The sequence below is a fragment of the Lepisosteus platostomus genome, chromosome 1, assembly GCF_059453375.1.
Source record: "Lepisosteus platostomus isolate fLepPlt1 chromosome 1, fLepPlt1.hap1, whole genome shotgun sequence".
NCBI classification, from domain to species: Eukaryota; Metazoa; Chordata; class Actinopteri; order Semionotiformes; family Lepisosteidae; genus Lepisosteus; species Lepisosteus platostomus.
The window spans coordinates 25,839,007-25,864,422 of record NC_142611.1 but is presented as its reverse complement, the minus strand read 5'-3'; the positions used below and the strand labels follow the sequence as shown (position 1 = coordinate 25,864,422).

The window sequence follows — 25,416 nt, the reverse complement described above, 5'->3', positions numbered from 1 at the left end:
AACTTTCTACATCCTACATCCTACATTGATCCTGTACTTGTTTAAAAACAAATGCCATGAATTGATATTCATAAATTTCTTTATTTATAAATTTTGTGAATATAATTTAAATTTCTGATCTGATATTGTAATGTGGCCATCTCTGTGTGTAAAATAGAAGTGGTATTGATCAATATAACTGGTGTGAAATTCAGAGTAATGGCAGAATTCCTTGGGCCATTTTTATGTTTTGGTGCTTGAGTACGGTTGAGAGATTATTCTACTTTTACAATACAAGGACATTTTTGCTTATACCTAGATACACATTTTTCAAAGTACACAGTACTTTTACTCAGATAACACATTTGAATGTTTTTTACATCCCTGGCCATGATCATCATTTACAAGATATTCATTTTGTTTTAATAGCACATAGTAATTACAGAATCTGACAAAAATGGTACAATGAGGAAAACATTAATCATAGTACTTTTAATACAGTGTGGACTTTCTTCATATTCAACAAGTATAAAAAAATTTAGGAACAAGTAAAGGTTTATTCCATGCTGAAAAGAAAAGAAAAGAAACAACGTTTCGGCTGTAGAGCCTTCAGCTGAAACATTGCGTTTCTTTTCTTTTCTTTTCCAGTTACTTTTTCCTTTGCAGCCTACACATGCTGACACAGCTACCTTCTTGGACTACTAAAGAAATTTAGGGATCATTTTCAATGAAGCAAAAGTTAAGTTTTTGTAATGAACATTACAATCAACAACAAAATGACAAATCTAAATGTCTTAAAAATAGATATGACTATGTGCTTCACAGTGTTTACATAAACAGTCACTTAAGAATAGAAAATTTAATTTTGACATTTTTCAGTACATCTTCACAACAGTCATTCTGTAATTCTCAAACCTGTCCTATGGGACTCTGTATTTTCTATATTTTGTTTTAGCTGTGATGTTCATCAAAAGCTTATTGGTTTCAGTTTTCTATTTGAGGCCTATTTTTAAATTTACTTTCCGTCTTGAACAATTTAATGTGATTCGTAATTTAAAGTTAAAGGGCCTAGTAGGAACAAAAATCAATCGACACAGGGGTCCAGGATTGAGAACCACTGTTATAAGTGTAAACTGTAAACAACAGATGCATCTTCAACATATTTTGGAAGAAACCTAGTCTTTTTTATTTTCTAAATATTTTCAAAGAGAAGGCACTTCACAAAAATTGTAGATTTTAAGGTCCTTTGTTAGCAAAGGAATAAGGAATGTTTTGAGATATACTAAATGTTATAGTATGGTGGTTGAGCTGGATTGCATCAAGCATTTTACAATCACAAGACATTTCACAGACATTACAACTGTTTTCATTTACTTCTGGAATGCTACTATGCACTTACTGTGCACAAGAAGACACTTTAACTTGTTCAAACCTAAAAATGTTGCATTATATCATCAGGATCTGACAGGAGTTTATATGAAAAAGAAATGACTACAATATTTTTTTCTGTATTCAAAATGGTAAACATTTTATTTTGTAAAACTCTTCTCCTTGACTTTTCCTTTTCTGGTCTGGTATGTCATTGAGCTGATTATAGTTAGTGAAACATTCCTCAGAAGTATTTCTCTCTGTTGATGCTAGCTAGCGAGAGCTAGCAGCAAATTCAGTTTTAGAAATGAATCAATCTGAGTAACAGCTGAAATTTATAAATTATGTGTGCTTGTACAAAACCCGTGAAGTTTAAAATATGGAATAATCTTCTTGTCCCTTCATGTCTTTTTGTGGATATGTGAAGTGAATCACCCTAACACTTGGTTGCGTTAATCCACCAAAAAGCTTTTATTGCGGTTTTGCAAAAGAGATGGAAAAAGGATCAAATTGGTAAAATACAGTATTGGAAATACTGGAGTATTTTATAAATCCCTTTTACTGAAGTACTGTAAATGCAAATATCTTTGTATAGTGTATAGTTCTTGGATTTGTATAAAAGCCACTGAGTTCTTTCATTTTATCTAGGTCAGTGTTCATAAAGTAATTGACAATAAAGGGAAGGTATACAAAGCTCAACCCACCTTTACACATATTCCATGGCATTTAATATATTTTTTCAAATTGAGATAGTTTTTTTCAGGTTATTTATAAAATAAGGAGTGTACTACATATTATACTCCTCATTTTGTATGTTTTGAATTGAACACACCCAACCAAAAAACGTATTTTGTTTCTAAAGGAAATGTGAATGTTTCTAAAGTCAAATGCAAAATGAATAATTACAAACAATGGCTTGTAAGCACAAGTCTTTTTTAAAATACTTGACTGAGTTGAAGAAAGTTGATTCCCAAGTTAAAAATACAATTATAAAAACAAATTCTGATAACTCAAATGATTTTCATATCATGTACATATAAATACAAATTGCTACAAAACCTTTGGTTTCAATGAGTGCACCATCACTTTATGAACACTTTGAACCTATTCGATCTTTTATTTTAACAAATCAGGAACATTTCACCATCCTTAGTCATAAGAAGTGTTAAGTGTTAAGAACATGTATACTGTAGATATTTCCACACCACACTACAAAATTGAAATATTGGCTTTCAACACAAACAAACTGTGTTTTCAATAAGTGCTACATTGTAATAAGGTAAATACTATTTTTGAAGTCTCCACATACTTTACAGGAGGACTTGGTAGCAAGTGCTTGTTACAATACAGATTGTTGACTAGTTTTACACTTGAAAAATTCATAGCTAGTGAGAAGATAGATAATGCACAAGGCACCTCATTAGAAGACACGTTTATTGTAAACATTACTGTCGCAATTCAGAGGTCAAATTCAATTTTTAAATCCGTACATAAGAACAAGATATATTTAAGTTCATTCTGCAGTTTCATTTTTATACTTCACCTTCAGGTCCTTCCTTCCTTCCTTCCTTCTTTTATAAAAATCTCCAACCAAACAGTCACTTTATGTTCTAGAGCACTGAAGACTGAAGCACTGAGATGGCAGGCATTTAACCCTGGTTAGACACATCTATTTAAATCGGGTCTATAAAATGATACACTGTATTTAAAAGTTTACTTAAGATGAAATCTGACTATAAATACATCTCGACACACTAAGTAACTCTGCATAAAATACTTTTTTTACTTTTTTTCTGAACTAAGTACTCTCCTGCAGTAATATTAGAATGTATTTTATCTGCTGATGGTCCATGAAAACCTTTCCTCAAAGGTGATAGAAACCTAACATTACTATTTTGAGTGAATTATTAGGTTACATTATAGTCACAGGTATATGAGCTCCAGACATTTTTGTAACATAAAGTGCTTTTTCATTTTGTTGCCTATTAGAGTTTGTAGGTGACAGTGAAATACTGTATTTAATCCCATTGGACATTGGTTTTAAGGACACAGAAGCTAAATAAAAAATAAGGTACTGAAATGGAAAAGGTTATTGGTCTCCCTGACAAGTGAAGAGAAACTTATATATCACTGATGTTATTAAACTATTAAAGTCAATATATTTATACAGTATACCATATGAGTTAGTTCGAGACATAAAGTCTAAATGAAACACTATCATAATGATTAAAAAATAATATAGAACTGTCAGATATTTGGTCCATTTTAACATGTGAAACATTTAATGAACTGTACTGTATATCATTCATAAAATTGACCACAAACAGTAATGTATACTGCTACACTAGTAAGACACCCATATTGGAACAGTCATTTAGGCTAAATAAGTAGACAGCCTTTAAGGGTTTGCATTTATTTTGTGGGACACTTGCTTTAAATAAGAATGTAAAAAATGTAAAAGGTTGTCTTTATAACACAGGTTTAGCAGTATTGCTCCAACCTATATCTTATACATTTTAAAACATTTAACCCTTAGTAAATCAAAAACCTGATATAAAAGATATGAGCCAACCCAACCTTTTAATGATATCAGAGCCACATAAAACTGTTTTTATTGTCTAATAGACATATGTAGAACCTTTCAAATTTATCATAAGAAAGAAACACATTACAAACTAATTAGCTTTTACTGTCAGAATGAGAAAGCATTAAGAAGAAATTTAAACAATTACACTCATCTTGTTTTGTTTTTTCTTCTCCTAAAGTCATAAATATTGTAAATTAGCTTTGTATTTTTAATCAATTTGTTGTCTTCACTTTAGAACATTTCAGAGACAGACAATGTTAAAAGTAATGGATCTGTGTATAGTGCTGAGCATTAACATAAGTGATAAGCCATAAGGTTATAAAATAGATATTAAATAGCTACTAAATATACCAACAACGTAGATTTCCTATTGAGGGGGATGAAACAACAGAATAAATGAATTAATTCAAGAATTAATAAACTTGCATTTGCCTTTTATAAGAATACTTACAATGCCAAAATCAAATCAAATAAAAAAAACTTCACCAATCTCTGAGGAGGGTTATAAGAGGTTTCACAGGGTAAAAATGTGAAGTGCCCAAATTGTTTATGTAACCCTTTCTTGAAAGAAGTAACCTCCATTCTTGAACCTCAAAGTTTACAAAATTTTCCCCACAGAAGGCTATGTGATTTTTTTAATCCCCAGACCCATCCTGGGATCCCTTGAGTAAGATTTCATCTTGGGACAGTTGACTCTCAAAGCACTCGAAATATGTGCTGTTACTGCCTCCACTGCTACTGCCACTACTGCTCAGGAAAGTCCCTACTGCGCGACCCTGCCGAGCATGACCCACTGCGTCACTGAATACTTTGTTGATTTGCTCTTCAGATGGCATCCACCAGTCTGGGTTTGAAGCACAGTGCATTCGAATGAACTCTGCAGGAGAAGAAGGAGGAAAGATGTTTCTGTACACCTTAAAGTCATCTTTAAATCCTCATGTACAATACAAAATTGAATTTTAAGTATTAAAAACTTTTAATATGGATCCATAATAAGGAAAACATTAAACACCTCGACATTAGGTAGATGCTGAGAGTTTAATTCCTCTATATAAAAAGGTCAAAAACACTGTGAGTCTGGTCTTTACGATGCAGACGTACAAAACAAATCATCTGAGGACAAGAGGAAAAGAGTTATTGATGTTCATCGCTCTAGAAAAGGTCACAAAACCCTGATTTGGTGCTCCACCAATCCACTATCTAACAGGCTATAAATGTAGAAAGTTGAAGACCACATTCACTCTATTAGGAGCAGCTGCTGAAAGCTCTTCAAGGACAAACTGAAAAAATCATCACAGAGGTTACAAAGAACCCCAGAGCAACTTACAAGGAAATGCAGGCCACTCTCACTTTGGCTAATATGACTGTTCATGACTCATCAATACAAAATGACTGGACAAGAATGTAATGTGAATGTAATGTAATGAGAACAATGCTCTCTGGAAAGACAAGTCAAATGTAGAACTCTTTGGTCTCAATGGGAGATGTTATGTTGGGTGATAATCAAAGTACTTTTGAACAGAAGAAGCTCATCCCAAGTGTGGTGGTGGGAGAGTGATGGTTTAAGGCTGCTTCACAGCCTCAGGTTCTGGATGGCTTGCCATCACTGACATGATCTTGCAGCAAGACAATGATCTTACACATACAAAAAGATCTACAAAATGTTGTGGTTTTCCATGGGAGGCAACCCTGAAAACCAAAATTAATCCAAAATTAAACCAAAATTAATCCACTGTCTACAAATGGAGAAAGTGCAAGACCACAGTACAAGAAGTGGTCGTCCTACCAAATTATTTTCATGCAAAAACATAAAAATCATGAAGGAAGTTCAAGACTCATCTATCAGAAAACAACTGATCCAGTATGGTGTTCATCGAAGGACAGTAAGAACACCACAGCTCTTCAAAGAGAATGTTGCTACTTGTCTGAAGTTCAACAAAGAGCACATCAGGTTTTCTGGAACAATAAATGTTGAAAGTATCTTGTTTTGAGTCATTTGTTTAATCAGGTTAACTTTATCTTTTATTTTGGTTTAGATTAAAATCTAATATCATATTTAGGGAGTATTTTGAAATACCTTTGAAACAGTAAAAGCGAAACTTCAGCTTGTTACCTCTGAGGCACGTAACTTTAACAGGGTTAAGAGGGCGTCTCTCGGGGCCTGTTTCCCCTATCTGAACGGATCTCTTCCTCTTTCCCAGCCCACAGGAGTACTTCAGTTCATCTGTGGTGAACACAAAGCGAATGAGGTACCGCAGGAGTCGTCGGCCATCTTTCTTGGAGGAATTCACAGCCTCATCCCATTGCTTATTGGTAATGTAAACGGGATAGTTGCCAAGCAGCTGCTTACTCCCCTGAAAACCAAGACAAAAATCAGATAATTTGAGTTTATTGGTAAAACAATGAAGGGTAGATTTGTTCAATTATGACATTTGCTTTAATATATTTAACCAGCTTGGTATAGAACATTTGATTGCTGCAATGACTGCAAAGACTGCAATGATATTTATATTTGTTTATTTTTCCCAAACCAATAACTTCCCAGTGCAAAGACATACTGTAGGTAAGGGCTCCACTGACCATAGCCATTAAGGCCACTTAGGGTGGGATCTATTTTGAGAAGCGTTTTGTTAATGTTTTTAGACAGACACAAATATTTTTAAATGGATTAAAACACACTTGAGGATAGACAAAATAGACCACTATTTGTGATTACATTCTTAATGAATTAGTACTTCCTAAAGCAGAACTTCAGGAGCAAGTTTTTTGTGGAGTTATTCATTGTCTGAACTCCAACTGTAGCCCCCTCCGAAATCAAATGATATACAGTCCCTTTTTTTAGCAATAAAGTTTTCTCAAGACAACAATATCACAGTTTCTACACAATGTCTCTTGGAATATAATATACCTTTAATATCTTAGATTACTCATCTAAGTATTTTCTTCAATGATACCGATCTGATATTGAGTACATTAAGTTGTTTTTTGTTTGTCTTTCAGTTTGCAAATCAGATTTCACTTAACTAACAAATTCAATATTGTCTAATGTGGCTGGTCTAATAATGTGCTTCAGTTTCTGTTCTATTGTGTCAGTCAAGTCAGAATATTATCATTGTTGCTTATGATCAAATGAAATATTAAGTATTCCTTCTTTGATTCTTTGTTGGTTTTTATAGTGGCTTCTGTGAGACACTAAGATTAGATGATTAAACTCAAAATCATAAACAGAAATGAGCATATACTGAATTTCATTCTTCATTCACACAACACATCACCTGCACTTAGGATGTTAAAACCCAAATTATTGTGTAAGGATGCAAAATTTGTGTTGTACAGTCATGTCGGAAATACAGTATTTAATAAGTAAAAACAAAACTATAATTACCTGTATAAAAATGTAGAATGCAACACAATCCTTTAATTTCTGCCCCGAATGTCTGTTAAAAACCCACACAGGTATTCTGTTACATCACAGAGCTGCCCTACTGTGTAGGCATCCTCTCACGAGGCACCAGTAAATGTAGGGGTTTGTGCCTTTACTGGGACAATTATTAATTATTATTAAAAGTCACAAAATTATTCTTCTGATGGCTATTAGAATCAACCTTGCGGGATAACTCAAACAACGCACACACACGGATACTAATACACGAGAATACATTTATTAATACATAAAAGGCACATAAACATAACAGATCTTATCATGAGGGTTAGCAGAATACAAAAGGTATATATTCAGTCACGAAGAGTTAAAAACATACTAGATACTCAAAAACATGTACATCACTCATAGGAATTAAATTGATATCAACTGGTGTTGAGGTACAATTGAATTCTCAAGCCGTAATGCAGAATGTTGTATACTCATCCAATCTGTGTGGATTCAGATCTCCCGCGGACAAAGAAGCAGTGGCAGGCATGTTGCTGTCCAATGGGCGCTCTCTGGCTCGTTGCCAGGCAGTGCTGTTGCGGCTTGCGACATGGTGGAGATTTCTGCAGCGATGCGCTGCTGATGCTCTCTGAACACCGGCTAGTTAGTGTTGGCTGAAACTAACAAGTTTGTGCACAGGAAAAAAGTCAAGGCAGATCACACTCTTCAGACAGAAGGAAGACCAGTTCGTTCCTGATATAGCGCGAGTTCCGAATACTGATTTCAGCTGTCCACAGTTCCGACTGTAGTTCACTTGTTGATCAGGTGAGCGTTCGCGGTGGGTTCACGAGGCTTGCTGCTGATGCTAACCTCGGATGGATCCTTTGGTTACGCGCTGGCAACCTCCGTTCTTGACTCTTAGAACAAAGGAAAGTCCTGGCACTCGGACACACTGGCCGTTACGTGTTTGTCCGGGCTGAGTCTGAGGATGTTCAGGAGGAGCTGAGTCTTAGAATTGTCCAGGAGGCGCTCTCTGGCTCTGTGCCAGGCAGTGCTGTTACGGCCTGCGACACGGTGTGAGAGATTTCTGCTGCGATGCGCTGTTGATGCTCTCTGAAGACCAGCTAGTTAGTGTTGCCTGAAACTAGCAAAGTTTGTGCACAGGAGAAAAGTGACTGTGGGTCCAAGCAGATCACACTCTTTTAGACAGGAAGAAAACCGGTTTGTTCCTGATTTAGCGCTAATTCTGAATACTTATTCAGCTGTCCACAGTTCCGACCGTAGTTCACTTGTTGATCACGTGAGCTTTCGCGGTGGGTTCAGGAGGCTTGCTGCTGATGCTAACCTCGGGTGGATCCTTTGGTTCCGCACTGGCGACCTCCATTCTTGACTCTTAGAACAAAATAAAGTTCTGGCATTCAGACACACTGGCCTTTACATGGTGGTCCGAGCTGAGTCTGAGGATGTTCAGGAGGAGCTCTGAGGCTGAGAATGTCCAGGAGGCACGCTGAGGGGCTCTGCACTGCCTGTTTTACCTGGAGGAACCACGATCGTTCATTGGTTGAAAGTTTCATGGGCATCCAAGACCCACGTGGGGTCTTGGACTATTATAGATGACTATTTACCCTGCCCTACCAGTTCCTGATTGGCTGATGATGAGTAACAATGCACTCTGTCCTTAGAGTTGTAAGCAACTTGGGATGACTCTCCTTTGGAATCTCCCAGATTTTAAGGCGCCAGAAATGACTATTTGTTAGGGTGGTTGATGTGTCTCAGCCTTGGGAGTTGTTCCTTATCAGGACACTCTATCAGCTAGAAAAACACCTTAATTGTGAACCAAATGGAATGGCCTCTCTGTATCAAGCACCACTGAGATGAAGGAGAGAGGGACTGGCAAGGGAGCAGCACATTTAATTCCTGTATTTTAATAAGCCTTGCCACTACAACTGTGTACAAATTATTATTTTTGGTAATCAGAGAACATCACCAACCATGTGACTGCAACTATTCCCATCCGAAACAGGACTAGCCAATTAATTTAATTCTGTACTGCCTGCTAACAGAGCTAAGAAAATATTATCCTGCTTGATTTTATCTGCCACATTTATACAATATTTATGATGTTTGGAAAGTGAACAGACATGTTGTGAAAGTTAATGGGAATCAATTTCCACATTTAACACATCTGAGAGATAACTGGAAAATATAGTATTTGGGTGTTATAGTATCACCTGATGATGTCATAACTAATCACCAACTGTGTTTTTCAGACTTAAAAGGTACTGCACAGCTCACCTTCTTAGCTTTTCTCAACTCCACTCCATTGGTAATCCAGAAAACAGCACCAACCATGCGACTACAAGGATTCCCATCTGAGTCAGGACTAGCCAATTGTTATTTGTATTATCAATTAAATTAATATATCTGGACTTTTTTGTTGATAACCTGGATATCAAAGCATATTCAGTAATAGTGCCTGGACAAAGTGAGTTCTCCCCACTCATCTCATTTGTGACCAGACTTGTATCAAATGCTGTGCACAGGATTTAAAAAAAAAGGTTAAGTGCAATGCTAACTTCTCTGGAAAGATAACTACAGCACCAAATAATGTGATACTTTCTGAGCCCTGGTACATCCCTGGTAAAGAGACACCGAGCTGAAGGAGATTGGACAGCTGTAATGAACCCAGCCAAGCTCCTTCTTCCTAAACTCTATAAGCAATATAAGTCAATAAGACTTGGAGTATAAACTTTAATAAATATTATATTATAATCTCGAGAGTAAAACCATTATGCCAAACATGTCTGATAAAGTTTAGTTAGTAAATGAACATTTGTCTTTGAGAATATATACTGTATTAAGTAATTATATGAGATTGAGATGAGACTTATAAACAATGACAAATGTTATAGTTGATGTATTTCAACTCTGAAGTTCTTCATCACATTTCTTTATAATCTCTGATCATCAACAATTTCTATTACAGCAGATCTTATTGGTCTGCTCTTCATGTTCTCATGTCATATTCATAAATTGTATATTGTATATTTAGAATCAGAGTGAACTGGTAATGTTTTGACTGCAATCATACAATAAACTGTTCCAATTTCTAAATATTTCAGTAATTACAAACCCTTACATCAGCAGGATTAAATGTCCTCATCAAGACAATTTGGGGGACATAGTTAAAAAAGCAAACAGACTATATAGCAAAAATTATGGAACTTAAATCTAGGAAAGCAATGCACTAGAAAGACCTTACTGTATACTGTAGAATATTGTGTTCAGTTCAGTTTCCATACCACAGAAAACATTGATCATTGACTTAAAAAGAGTTTAAAAAGATCAACAAAAATTATTCCTGGTCTCAGGGAACTGTCCTATATTGTATGATCTGGTTGTGGCAGTAAATATTTTCAGTTAGGAACAGAGATTTGTTAACTTTAAATACCAGTGTCCTGGTACCACAAGGAAAAAATAATAATAAAACAATTAGAACCAATTTTTAGCTCCTAATTAGGATTTCATAAACTCTTGTGTAGGACTTGTGTAGGACTTTCTCAATTGCAGTAAATCTTGTTCTGTTTCTTGTAGCAGCAAGTGACAATGACACATGAATTTCACCACATGAATTCCTCCAGTGTTTCACACAGAAATGCTAATCTATCTTTCAATCATGATGTTCTGCAGGTCATTCTAAGACATTACTATATACTGTATTATGTGAGAGGACAAAAACAAAACAAATATTTACAATATGTTTGGATTTTGAGAGTGGTATTTATTAATTTTCCATATAATTTTACACTTATAAAATAATTTTAATGGGAACAGGAAGTGTATTCCTTACTAAGCAAAGAATGTATTTTTTAATTAAGTGCGTGAGCCAAATACATTGACACACTACATTTTTGGTTTGATCTTAGCAATGTTAAAATGAGTGAGGAAAAAGTTTCAGAAATTCATTAAACAATATCCACAGATATTCATACAGACTGCCTTCATCTAGTTGCAATTATTTACACTTAATATGAATATTTCCCCTTAGCAGACAGTAGCTACTAGTTTACTTTTCTGTTTGGGAGTATGGATTAACATCAATCCGAAGGGAGCCGGTATTGGAAAAATAGACTGCTCAAGTTTAGCTTAGGATCTCCATTTCCCAAAAATACCCACTGGGCAACTTCTTGGCATCTACTGTAAATCACAAGTTCCCGTGCTGCCATCCAGTGCTAGTGATTCACACTATTTATCTGTTTTGTTATCTGTTGTAAGGTACTGTATGTGTAGTGATTCTGATTTTGTTTTGCAGATTTGCAGATTAACTACTACGGTCAATTTAGTACATGGTGCCTGTAACAAAACATACTGTATCATTCATTTTCCAGGTTAATACATTTTAATATTTATGTATTTGCTTTGCCTAAATTAATACAACAATGGTATTTTAATGGAGGAAGCTGCTCATTCTAAACTTTTTAAATAGCTCAAAAGACGGATCAAATCTTTAAACATCCTTTGAAATGCCTATTTATTTAAAAAGGACACAATGAGAAAATGTCTTTACAAAATACTGACACAGTTACAAAGTACCTGCTAGTTAAAGTTTTTTCTAAGAAAAGAAAATCGTCACAACAAATAATTAAAAGTACATGATTTGAGAGTATCTGTAAACTATAAACTGTCAACTTCAGTATACAGAGTGCTACATGATTACACGAAATCGCACAAAAACAACACTAACAATTGAGACTGGTTGCATTGCGGCATTGTAGGGGGGCTGAGTGACCGCAGAATGTAATTCTCAGAGTAAAAATTGATGACAGTAAAAAAATAAAAACCTCAGCTTTCTAAACTGCAATTAGGTCACAGATATTACCGTATATAAATAAAATGTATGAAAAAGATCACTAATAGTGGTCTTTTAAACATCTTTGGATTGAAAGAAAACAAAACTGCAGGAGCACCAAAAAAGACGTACAGAACACACAGAACATCTAATTTCAACTATTTATTTTACAAAATCGAAAAAAAAAAACATGAGATGAGATGAGATAACACAGAGATGCTGTTTTCCTGATGTTCTAATTTGGTGAAAAAAGAACAAATGGCCAAGTGAAATAGCCTGTAGCAGCCAATTAACTCAGAGTAGTTTACAAAGGAATAGAGGCTTTATTCTAACATTACTGTATATAAAATGATAATTTAAACAGAAAATACACATAACAATGTGTTCTCACCATAACAGTGTTTATTCAGATGTAAATGAACCTTGGGCTTGTCCCTTGGGCCCAGAAGAAAGGATGATTAACACATCTTTGTGAAACTCTATGGACCAAATTTTGAAATTCAGGGAAAAGTGAAACAGCCCCACAACATTACGCTACTACCACTATGCTTCACTAACAGGATGGGGTTGAGTGTGTGATGTGTTGTGTTGGGTTTGGACCAGATATAAAACACATCTAGACTGACTTTTCATCTAGACTGAAAAGTTCAAATATTAGCTTGTTTGAACACAAAATATTTTGAAAATATTTGCAGTATCAGTTAAAAACCTTGTTGCCAATCATAAACTGTATGACACGATTTTTGTCTGTAAAGAGGTACTGAGTTCAATAACTGAGAATATATCATTGAAACTTGACATTTTCTCAGTTATTGAACTCTGTACCTCTTTACAGACAAATGGCTATCACTATGTTCCCAAACCAGTTTCCTCCCTTCAAGACTACTCAAAGTAAAGGGACAGTCTGAGTAAATGTCTGCATTATACAATATACCTTCCACTTTTTAATGATAAACTTCACTGTGCTTTTATTTTCCCCCTTGGTTTATTTTTTAAGGATGGATGAATTGAAACTCTGACACCATTAAGCAGTTTTTATAACAGAAATTATTTTCCTTAAAAAAAGTTTTTATTTCTAAGATAGCACAAGTTAACCCACAAAAAACTCCATCCAAATGTTTTTGGATGAATACATAACATCTTGACTTTCTGAAAAAAGAAGTGGTAGACAAGGAACGTGTTTAGAGCATAAAAGTGGCAAGACATTGTAAGAGTCCAAGTTTGAGGTTTAAACCCAGATCATAGTTTTGAATAATATGGAAAAAATAAGACCCACAAACAGATAACATTTATAAGCTGTTACCTCTGTCAGCTGCTCCTCTGGTGCAGGCTGTATAAACTGGTTATGATGTTGCAGAATTCTTTTGAAATAGTCTAAGACATTCTGGCAGGGCACTGCAAGGAGACAAAACATACATAAGGAAACTTAATTTCAAGAATAAAAATCAGTCTATTATTAAAACTGTACATCTGCTGAAAGAGTTGCCCCCTAATTATCCTAATTAATTAAAATGTATTGAAACATGATTTGGTGTAAATTGCTGTGCCAAGAGAATGGCAACCTGGCCATAAGGCTGATGGGACCCCCCTCATTATTGCATGACAAGGGAAGGAGGGGTGTGATAAAATAGGGTCTGCAAAGGAGGCTGCCAAAAGCCTGCCAAAAGAGTTGGGAGCTGACACTGCAACTGCCTAAACACCAGTGGGGGATGAGAGGGAGGGGGTGGGCACTGTGAACGGGTTGGGCTATGAACGAGGGGCCTGGACCAAGCACAAGACCGATGGAGTGACGGCAGAGTGAGCAGCAATAGCCACTTAGGCTCCTATGGGGACGAAAGAAAAGCAAAATTAAAGAGGTGGAAGAGAAAAAACACCAGAGATAGGTTGGAACTGAATGAGAGGTCCCTTACAAAGAAATGGAGCAGAAAGGTAAAAGAGAACATGAAACAGGGATTCCAGAATGTGGGGAGGGAGACAGAAGGAAAGGACAAGAAATGGTCTCATCACAGTTGTGTCACCCAACAGAGAGGATTTGGTTGTTTCCTGTAGGAAGAAAGCTGGAGATACAGAATTGGATGATAAAGTCTCTTTCTAGCAGGAGAAAATGCTGTGTGAACATGAGAGGCTATTGCTATTTCTGCATAGGAGAGCAGAAATGAACAAAATTAGAATGTGACCTCAATTTAATTGTTTGCAGTTATTATAGTACTTTTCATCCTAAAGCGTCCTAAAAGATCCTATAGCAGCCACAATACACATCATTCTATCATTTAATTCATGGCAAGACAAATTTTCATTTAGACATCTTAAAATTATATTTCTAAATCATTTAAGATGTCTTTAAATATTTAAATATATCCTAAAATGATTTATAGATTGCCATGACCACTCCTTGCACAATGAATTAGAGATCCTTCCATCAGGGTGTAGATTTAGTCTCCCCACATTACAGTGCAATGCAGCTATCCTTTATTAACACAAATTTATTCCTGCTTATTTTAACAAATGATTGTTATACTTCTATTTGTCTTTTTAATTGTGAGGATTAGTTAAAGCTGCTAACCTTTTCCCATCTCTTGCATGTGTTAGCAAATAGTTTGCTTATTGTTATAGGACTGATTGTTATACTTATTTTTTATTTTTATTTTTTTATGACTGTATTCTATATTATCTAATTAGTGACTTGTGGTTCAAATCAGGTTATTTTTACGTTAGTGACGCAAAGATGCAGGAACTGTTGCTAAGTAAGCCACCTTACAATTCGAAGGGTACTAGGATCACTTCAGTTACATAACCACGTCATGACAAACAACCTTTTCAAACCCCTCCAATCTGGCTTCCGTCAATTTCACAGCACAGAAACTTCCCTGGTCAAAGTCACCAACAAACTTTTAATAGTTTCTGATTCTGGTTCTCTTTCTATACCCATCCTTCTTGATCCCAATGCTGCTTTTGACACTGTTGACCATAACATCTTACTTTCTCATCTTGAGACTGTGTTTGGAGTTTCTGACACTGCTCTCAATGGTTCAAATCTTACCTAACTGATCGCTGTCATTTTGTCTCTCTTAATGGGTACAGGTCTGAAATTGGTCTTATTAAGTCTGGTGTTCCTCAGGGCTCAATACTGGGCCCTTTGCTCTTCAGCATTTACATGTTCCCACTTGGTCAGCTTTTAAGATCATTATGGCTTCAGCTTTCATTTTTATGCTTACGATACTCAAATATACATCCATACCAAACCTGACACTGATGTGGCTGTTTCTATTCTATCTAATTGCATCTCTGACATAAAAATTTGGATGACTCAAAACTTCCTTCATCTTAACTGTGACAAGACTGAAGTCTTGCTTATTGGCACCCCACCATCACCTTCGTGAAGCCAGTCCTGTAACCCTATCTGTAGATGGCTCTGTACTTGAGCTTCAATCAAAATTGAAAAACCTTGGGGTTATATTTGATTCTGTCTTAACATTCGACCCACATGTGCAGCATACTGTCAAAACATCATTTTTTCACCTCAGAAATATCGCTAGACTACACCCTATGCTATCATTAACTGTGGCTGAAAAGCTGATCAACACATTTGTATTCTCTCGAATTGACTACTGTAATGCTCTACTCACTGGGGTATCTAAATCTACTCTGACAAACTGCAGTATGTCCAAAATTCAGCAGCCAGAATCCTGACCAGGTCAAGTGCAAGTGTTCACATTACTCCTATCCTGGAGTCTTTGCACTGGCTTCCGGTCAAATTCCGTGTAGACTTTAAAATCCTCATGCTTACCTATAAGGCTCTGCATGGCTTGGCACCTCAGTACCTATCTGAACTATTATCGCCCTACTCCCCACCTCGCAACCTTCGCTCTTCTAATTCTGCTCTCCTTACTGTCCCCCAAGCCCGTCTACATTGTATGGGTGAAAGGGCCTTCTCCTGTAAGGCCCCCAAGCTCTGGAACTCTCTCCCCAAGCATATCAGAGAGTCACCTTCTCTAAACTCCTTCAAATCCAGACTCAAAACTCTCTTCTTCAGAAAAGCCTTTACTTAACTGGTTCCATTCTTCACCCCTCTGCTTTTCTTAGTACTACCATCCATTTCTCTTCTGTATATTGTAATTGTGTTTTATCTTGTGTATTCTTTTTATTTATTGTTGTTGTCATCCTGTAAAGCGCTTTGAGAAGCCACATTTAAAGGCGCTATATAAAATAAAGTTTATTATTATTATTATTATCATTCTCCCTGCAATAGGTTCTTTGTATCCACCAGAACCACAGGTATACCCATAAACCAGCACAAGACAATTAGACTACGTAATTGTAGTTTAATTCCTCTAAAAAACATATTACCGAATACTTACTGTATACAGTATATACACATACATGTATATAATATACAAATAAGGAACAAGTAAAGCTGAAAAGAGAAGAAAAGAAGCACAACGTTTTGGCTGTGGAGCCTTCTTCGGGTAAAATACTTAAAACGCAGTATTTTATACATTTGAGTACAAGTATAAAACAGTATAACTCATTTTATGTGCCTAATACTGTTTATTTTGCTATAGAATAGATACTTGAAAATTATATCACTGCAAACAATGTGTTTCAATATTTGTGTGACTCATTTTGAGCTTTTGTTAATAAAAAAACTTAAGTACCCTGTTCAGAAGTTTATTTATCTATTTATTTAACACATAGTACAAACATTCAAACATGATTTTTTTGTAACATTCTCTCACACAAGAATTCACAAGAAAATTTACAATAGGTGGCATCCCTCTAAAAAGTACATTCTAACAATGTGAGATTTACAATATATACAGATGCAGCCATTCAAAACGAGCAGGCGATACCGCATTATTTTGCGGTGCGCTTGACACAGCCTACCGCGAGTTACCGCAAATTTTCGTATAGTACCTCATATAAAGCACGTGGTACCGCAAGTAAAATAGTAGTATCCGGAATTTCCGCGAGGTGGAGCTAATAAAGCTCAACCTCTCATGTTTGAGCTTTCGCCATAAAAGTCTTTAACTAAGATATTACTAATAGTATTAATAATGAATGACCTTGGACAAGCTGTAAACTCAAAGTATTGCCCTGGTCCACATTCTTTTATTCATTGACCGTCTTTGTAAAAGTAACACCACAGCATTTCGCAATCACGCATTTGTTTCCAATCATGCAAAGTACAGTAATTTTTGAGAATCTCCGATTCCCATGCCTTTCACATGCTCATAAAAGAGATTGATTTAGGAACATAAACATATTACTGTTTGCAAACTGTACTGTATACAGTATGTATATGTATATTTAATGTCGTTACTGTGCCCGTTTAAGTATTGAATATTTATATGGAATTTTACCACTGAAGGGAAATCTTAGTAGCTGAGCATAAAAAGAATAGGAGCATATTGTTACGCGTGTGAAGGCCATAAACAATATTAATTTTTGAACATAAACAAACAGTATATGGCTGGTCTCAGTACTTTAAAGAAAAAATACACACCAGTATTCCATTTCTCCCTAAACATTTTAAGCATCGAAGTCTTTAACTAACGTGATACCGGAGTCAACAAGCATACTGTTAGAATTTGATTAAAAGGGAATATAATATGGAATCGCGTATCTAAAGAAATTAATAACGATATAATTATATTCATGTACCGCAACACAAGAATAGTACACGCTGTACATTGTCTGTTGATAATGTTTCTGTAGTGCTTTTTCAGCACTCTGCATGTGACCTTGCTGGTGGCGCTGTGGGTTAGGTTCCTGACTCCCATGTCACACGGTTGCGGGAGAGCCGGGCTGGCAGGTGGTGACGGAGAAGAAAAATAAAGGCTTTAACTTGCTTTAACTCTGCATGTCTGAGTTCTTGTGTCCGTCCTATCCAAACCCTAAAGTATTACAATATGTATCTTTATAGCAGGTGGTGTACAGCTTTTTAGTATAGATTACACTTTTCTAAAATGTATTGAAAAAATAAAAACGATTACAATCTAATCTTTCCACGTTTGATCCCAAGAAAAATAAATCTAAACGGGGAGAAAGCTATGCTGAAAGTTTATTAAGATACTTAAAAGAAAAAGATATCAATTTATGTTGCATTTGTCTGATTGTGAATAAAAAAACACATATATTTAAACATGCGTTTGTGATTTAAATCAAAACACGATTTAAATCAATATAAATGTTTATATTGTAACGCATACTGTAGGTGACTATTCGTTGTTATTAAAATGACTTAAATTCGATCATGTTGTGATATTTAGAAATATAAATTTGTTTGGGGCGAGTGAGGTTTTATTTAATCTCTGACCCAGGGAAAAGTTTTATTTTTTCAAAGAAATGTTTGTTAAAAAAAAGTCATGGCTCTGGCTGGATTCAAACACTCAACGTGTGATGTATAAGTCAGGAACCTAACCCAATACACCACTGGCAAGCTCGCATGAGGAGTGTTGAAAAAGCCCTACAGAAACAGTATCAACAGACATTGTACAGCGTGTACTATTCTTGTGTTGCGGTACATGAATATAATTATATCGTTATTATTTTCTTTAGATACGCGATTCCATATTATATTCCCTTTTAATCAAATTCTAAAAGTATGCTTGTTGATTCCGGTATCACGTTAGTTAAAGACTTCGATGCTTAAAATGTTTAGGGAGAAATGGAATACTGGTGTGTATTTTTTCTTTAAAGTACTGAGACCAGCCATATACTGTATGTTTATGTTCAAAAATTAATATTGTTTATGGCCTTCACACGCGTTACAGTATGCTCTTAATTTTTTTATGCTCAGCTACTAAGATTTCCCTTCAGTGGTAAAATTCCATATAAATATTCAATACTAAAACATGCACAGTAAAGACATTTAAATCTTTCTACGACCGACCAACGGACCACGAGTGCCCCTGTTGGTCAACCAATCACGTACCGCGGTATTTTGCATCACGATGCGTGAGGCCATAGCCAATTACCCGCGGTATGTGTCTGTGCCGCGTACTTTGAATGGCTGTATCTGTAAGACTGGACAAATGTACTGTAGGTTAGATATTTTGTAGTGATCAAAACAAAAGTACACATAGGAATGTAGGGAACTACATTTGAAATCATTGGTTTACCATTTATGCCACAGCACCTACATTTGGATAATGAAAAGAAGAAGAATATGTGGACTTCAATATCAATATCAATAGTGTCAATGATATTACTGAATTTATTGTTTTTGGACAGATTCTCTTTCTTAAAATAGCTTAAAAACATATAACACCGATGTTCAGCAATCTTCTTAGCAGTACAGTGTATCCTTGAGACATGTAAATCTGAAGCTGATTACTAAAAATCGTTATTCTGGGCAAGCCAAACTGTCCTGAAACAAAAAAATCAACCTAACTCATAAAGGAAAATATAAAAAGAATTGTGTATTATCCTCAATCTAAAAAAGCAATGAATTAAATTGATATATGCATATTAAAATTACCATTTCTATAAAATAATATTGTAGCGCCCACGTGGGGCACTTAATGGCTGCTCCATCCCCTTTGGTCATGCACACGCAGGCAGGCTGGGAACAGAGACTGAGGGGCAGGACTTGGGGGAACCGGACTGTATATAAAGGGGCGAGGGCTGTGAGGCAGCCTCTTCCCTTCCGCGTCTGTGTTAGTGTCGGTGCAGCTCTGTAACCCCTGTCCCTGTGTGCGTACCATTCCCCGGTTCTGGTTAATAAATGTGTTGTTCAACCCCTTTTCATGAGTCCTACTGTATGCCTGTTCCATTCCGTACCGAACCCTGCGGTCATTACAACATAAAAATCTGCAAACACAAAAATACTGTATATACCATGAAAAGCATGTTTTAGCTATACTTATTGTGAACATCTTTTGAACATTACAGTGTTAAGCATTAAAAAATGCTTAACAATTTTAATATTGTTAAACTTACCTTTGATGCACTGAGTATCAATATTGACACAGTGTTGTTCAGGATTTCCTAAGGTTTCCAATGTTTTCCACTTGCATTGTGAAGTCCTGAAGAGATCTTGATATTGCCTCATGAATGTTAGTGGGTACAGTATTTTCATAGAAATTCTCACAAATAAGACTTTAGCATTCTGAAGCTGACTTAAATTAGATGTAATTTAATTATTTAAAATTAATCGAACTATTGCAAATATTTCTCTCGAATGCATTTAAAACATTTTTTTAAATTTCCTGAGCTTTGTCTCTTTGCGCCACATTACAACAGAAAATATTCAAGCACATCTCAAAAAGGTACCCATTTAGATATATGGGAAAAAGGTGAAAAATGTTAAATGAATATTTAAATATTTCTCCATATGCATAGGAAACAGTTTAGAAATATCTTAAAATTATCAGGAAATGAATTAAATATATATGTAAATGAACAGTTTTAAAGATACCTTTAAAAGACAACAAAGTTATTCAGGAAGTGATTTAATAATATCTCTAAATGGACTTCATATACTGTACATATCTTCAAATGCTCAAAAGACATCTCTAAATCTCGAAATGTATCTTCAAGTATATGATATTAAATACAATATATATTCAATTAAGTGATAATTTGCCTTTGTCTTGGTAAATTGTTAGAGGCCAGATTGAGCGTGCACAAAGCAGAATGAAATCCAGGACAGTGGTTAAAACCCTTATTTGTATAAACAGTACCATGGGATTATCCAAGGTATTATGACACTGTTTACTTTCTCATCTGAAAGACAGTACCTCCCACACCAGTGTCCACAGTCACCGCACTGATCACAAGTTTGGAAACTGTGGGTCCACAGAGGAGAATGCCACCTACTGGTCCAATTTACAGCAGCAATCTGGTTTTCCCTTAAAGTCCTCCTGTCCCAGTAATGACCAGGACCATCCATGCTTAAATTAGTTTACAAGGAGGTACTGATGCAATAATAATACTATTGTAGTGTGAGTTTTTCATAAAGTGACCTTGGTGGACAGTGGGAGGCTCAGCATGCATTAATAAAGTAAGGGAGATCTATAAAAGAGAATAAAAGATTAAGGGGACTGATTAATGATGAACAGTTATAGGGGAAAAAAACTGTATCAGACACTCCCAATTGCTTAAATTTCACACACCAAAAAATGTTTCAGTATTGGTACTATTTTACTATTGATACTATGTTTCATAATTTTACAGCATTATAACACTAATGGCAGAATATATGATTGATTTATTTTCAATATGAATATTTTACAATCTGGTGCATAAGAACATAAGAACAGTGCCAAATAAGAGGGGACCTCTATCTAGTTTGCGTTATTTTTTGGTAACAGATTGATCCAAGGTTCTCATCAAGTCTTTTGATGAAGAAGTAAAATTCAGCTTCAACAACATGGGAAATCTGTTCTATACTCCCACAACCATTTGTGTAAAGAAGTGTCCTCAAATTGATGATTTTGATTCTTGACTCAGGTCTCGTCAAAGTCTTTCTTGTGGAAGACAAGTGTAGGACATTTGTTCAGGAATGGCTGGTCTTCTTATGTTTAAGTCTAAAATAATTAAGCTCTTTTAGCCTGTCAGAGTGGACTATATCTTTAAGCCAAGGACGGAATATACTGTAGTTGCTTATCACTGGACTTCATATAAACACTCCCTGTAGTACTTTCTGGGACTAACTGAGCAAGAAAGCAGTCATTAGCTGTTCACTGTCGCAGATACAAGAGCCCACCCCTACGACTTGAGACCTGTTTGAAACTAAACCAGTTTGATTTTGTTGTTGCACGTCACAGACAGTCATAGGGGCTGTTAAGAGCTCTATGACTGAGTCAATGGGGGTGTCACACTACACAACTTATGGTAATGGGCGTGTGCTGCGACTCTCTGTGATTTTCTTACGATTATATAAATGAAGGCTATGACTGAAAATCCTAGGAAAGGTCGTGTAGTGTGATGCTGGCCTTAGGAAGCCACAGCTATAGGGATCAATAGCTTGATGAGCTACAGGTGATTTCTTGGGTTTCTTGGGATGCAGATGAACTGTATAGGCTCTCTCAGACTTCAGAGAGAGAAAAAACAGCCCCTCTTAAAAGCAGCAGTGGAGAACTCTCCTTTGTGCTCACCAGGGTAGTGGCGGGGCTAAGTAAATCTGTGGGATTAGGACTGAATCCTCCCTAAAAGGAGCTGCTGGCCTAAACAATGCAAATATGCAGGGAAAGCCGCTGGATAGGGCACTGTTGCTGTCTGCTGGAAAGTCCATGGAGATGCGTGAAATGCAGTTGGAATGGAGTCCATACCGTTGGTTGGTGCTCTAAGACAGAGTCTGGTGAAAAGCAACTTGATGGGCAGAATAGGTTGCAGTCACCCACAATGCAGCCTGACTTACTGTAGACTGCAGATGCCTATGGATGAATTAATGTGTGCTTGGAGACACCCAAAGAGAAGCATTGCCTGGATCTCTGAGGGTTGTTGACTGTAGATGCTGAGGAGGTGTTGCCATTGTACTTGTGTTCAGACAGTTCAGGCAGTTTTGAGTCCTTTCTCCTGTCTAATCTTACCTGAATATGAGTGAAGAATGTGAAAAGTGTGTGAGAAGATTGTGGTGTTTTTGAATGATTGCATGGTGTATATTGAGCTGGAAGGGCTTCCCACTGCGATTTAGTTAATGTGTAGTAGTATGACCAGAAAGGAGGAGACTCAGATGTCAAAAATAGAGCAGGAGATCCATCCCTAATGTAGTAAGGGTGGGAGGACTGATTTTTATGTCCCTATCTCTGCTGGTGTGCAGCAAAGGCCAGTAAAGGCCAGAGTCAGGAAGTACAGCTGGTGTAGGGAGAGTACTAGGAGCTGCCTGTCCAGATCCTGGCTCTCTAACATTGGATGACGTCTGGCTTTTCTACACTGCAGGGACAGAGAAGGACCTTGGCAGGGGTGGGTACACACAACAGATTGAGCTTTTGTGTTAAAGAATAATATGAAAGAGAGTACATATGGAGTGTGTTATGGAGTTATACATAGTATGTAAAGGTAAAAAAGCTAGAGTGTATTGTGAGTGATGAACCTGGGAAATCATGTACAGGTCTGCAACGAGTATATAGCTGGGTGGGGCCTGTCTGTTGTATACTGTACTGAAATCTGGAACGTTTTTGGCTGTTGAAAATCTCCATGTGTTAGGAACTCCTTAGCTCAAACAAAGTACAGTAATCCCCTGTTATACTAGCTTAATTCATTCCTTGAAAACTTTTCAAAGGTGAAGACTTGTATAATAGAAAATAAATTCACATCAATTTCTGTGTAATTAATCTGAAATAATACATTTCTGATTGGTTCCAAAACTCAAAAATGTTACTTAAAACATCACCATAATACAGCACAAAATGTTACCTTAAGTCACTTAAAGTGCTTAAAGCAACTAGCCACTGCATAAACAATAAGTAGGAGAACAACACTCCTGCTCAGTTATAGTGCAATACAGTCATTACCGTCATTACCAAATTCATTAACATTAGGAGCTATCCTGTACCATATGCACTCAACATATGCAAGCTTTTTTTATAGAAAAAAGTTAAAAGGTAAAAAATATAAAAAGTTAATTCCTCATCTAAGCAGATTCAAGAAAAAAAGAATCTCGACATAGTAGAGCCCAGCTCGTAAGAATAAAAATCTGCTTGTTAAAATGCAACAATAGGTAAGAATAACTCCATCTTGTCTAAATTTGAACTTATGTATAGGATACTTGTATAGTAAAAGATAACAGCACTTGTACTGTAGTTGGGGTCAGGCATTGATTGTATTTGTCATACTAAGATTTATATTAGGCATTTGGTGATCTGTTGTACCTTTCATTTTATGTAAATAGTTAAAAAGGACCTGTACGAAACATGGATTCGAAAATACCTTGCTATTTTCTTTTATTGGAAAAATAATTAATGTGATCAAAGTTTCGTAAACCATTTTGTGACTTCCAAATACTTCTGTTAGACAATTTATAAAGAAAAAATATTCCATATTTGCTGACATGCTATTTATTTACAAAAGATGGTATATTTACTTTCTTAAATGTTACTTTGATGTATTAGATGTATTTGAAGATGTGGTTTAATTGCTAAGGTACTAGTAACAAATAAGTTATAAATAAATAACAGGCCAAGAGGCATCAGCTGAAATCAAGGTGCGTATTCAGACAGGTATTACACAAGTTTAATTATAGATCTATGTTATTATTAATTTCCCAAAGGAAAAACATTTAATGCAAGTACCTCATTCAGTACATATTTTGATTTTTGCAATAGGCCTTGGTAAGGACTTTCTAAAAGGTTAGAATACCATAACAAAATTGCATACGTCTTTTTGCGATCTTACATTTTACAATTTTCCATCCCTATTAAATTGCTTTATATATCTGATCTTTTTTTTTTAGACTGCCACACCTTTTAAAATGCATTGTGTCACGATCGTAATCCCTCCTCTTAAGGGCGCTCCGGCCCTTTTGTATTTTAGTTGATTATGTGCACCTGCCCTCTGTTTGTCTCTCATTATTTAAGACTGGCACTCTTGCTATTCCTGGCTCAGCATTAGGAGATGGACGCCTGGAAGCCAGCCTACCAGCAGGGTCCAGGAGAGACCCGACGGCATAGCCTTCATCACGGCATCCTGACCCTCTGAGTCCGGGGCTCGGAGCGCCTGGCCTCATTATCCTGGTTTTATTCCCTGACCCAGTTCCGGACCCCATTCCAGATTTTAACTGTGTTTGTTTTGTCTTGGATAGATCCCCCAGTTTTCAACTTTAGACTGCGCCCTGGATTCCCCCTTTTGGACTGTCTGGACCTGTTTGTCCTTGCCACGCCCTTCGAGCACCGTATCACCGTCGTCACGCCCCCCTGTCTGTCTACCCGTCCTATCTTGCTGTACCTTGCCCAGATGTCCTTCTCCACTTACTTCCAGATTATACCATTTGCATAGGGTCCTGAACTACGCTTCGCGGGAGCCTGGACAGGCTCCTGTTACACATTGCTCAGATTCAATATTCATTTTCAGAAATTAAAATCCTCCTTGGAATTCTTAACTACATCCTACTTTGTCTACCTTGCTCCAGATATCAACCACTCTTTGTGGTAAACCTTAACTGTCGACCAAAGCTGGCTTTGAAGTTCAGATGGGCTCCTCTACCTCATCTTACAGCAATGATTGAGCCCAGAGATACCAGGTGGAAACTTTGCAGCTTGGCTCATTTCTCTTGAGCTCACACTCATAATGTTGACCGGATGAAAAGAGAAAGTGACTTGT

The 25,416-nt window shown here is 36.3% G+C and overlaps 1 protein-coding gene across 2 annotated transcripts in view; it reads right to left on the bottom strand.

The window, feature by feature from the left end:
• Positions 1 to 379: 379 nt before the first annotated feature.
• The window catches only part of bend4 (BEN domain containing 4), a 78,442-nt gene continuing 53,405 nt past the window's right edge, over positions 380 to 25,416 (bottom strand). The window contains exons 3-5 of one of the 2 annotated variants that reach the window (XM_088627733.1): positions 13,457 to 13,548; positions 6,012 to 6,288; positions 380 to 4,811 (exon numbers count right to left, since the gene is read on the bottom strand). In XM_088627733.1, coding sequence (XP_088483859.1) covers positions 4,570 to 4,811; positions 6,012 to 6,288; positions 13,457 to 13,548 — 611 coding nt within the window. In that variant the 3' untranslated portion in view covers positions 380 to 4,569. The remainder of the gene's footprint in view (positions 4,812 to 6,011; positions 6,289 to 13,456; positions 13,549 to 25,416) is intronic. The other variant, XM_088627742.1, reaches the window with a different exon arrangement.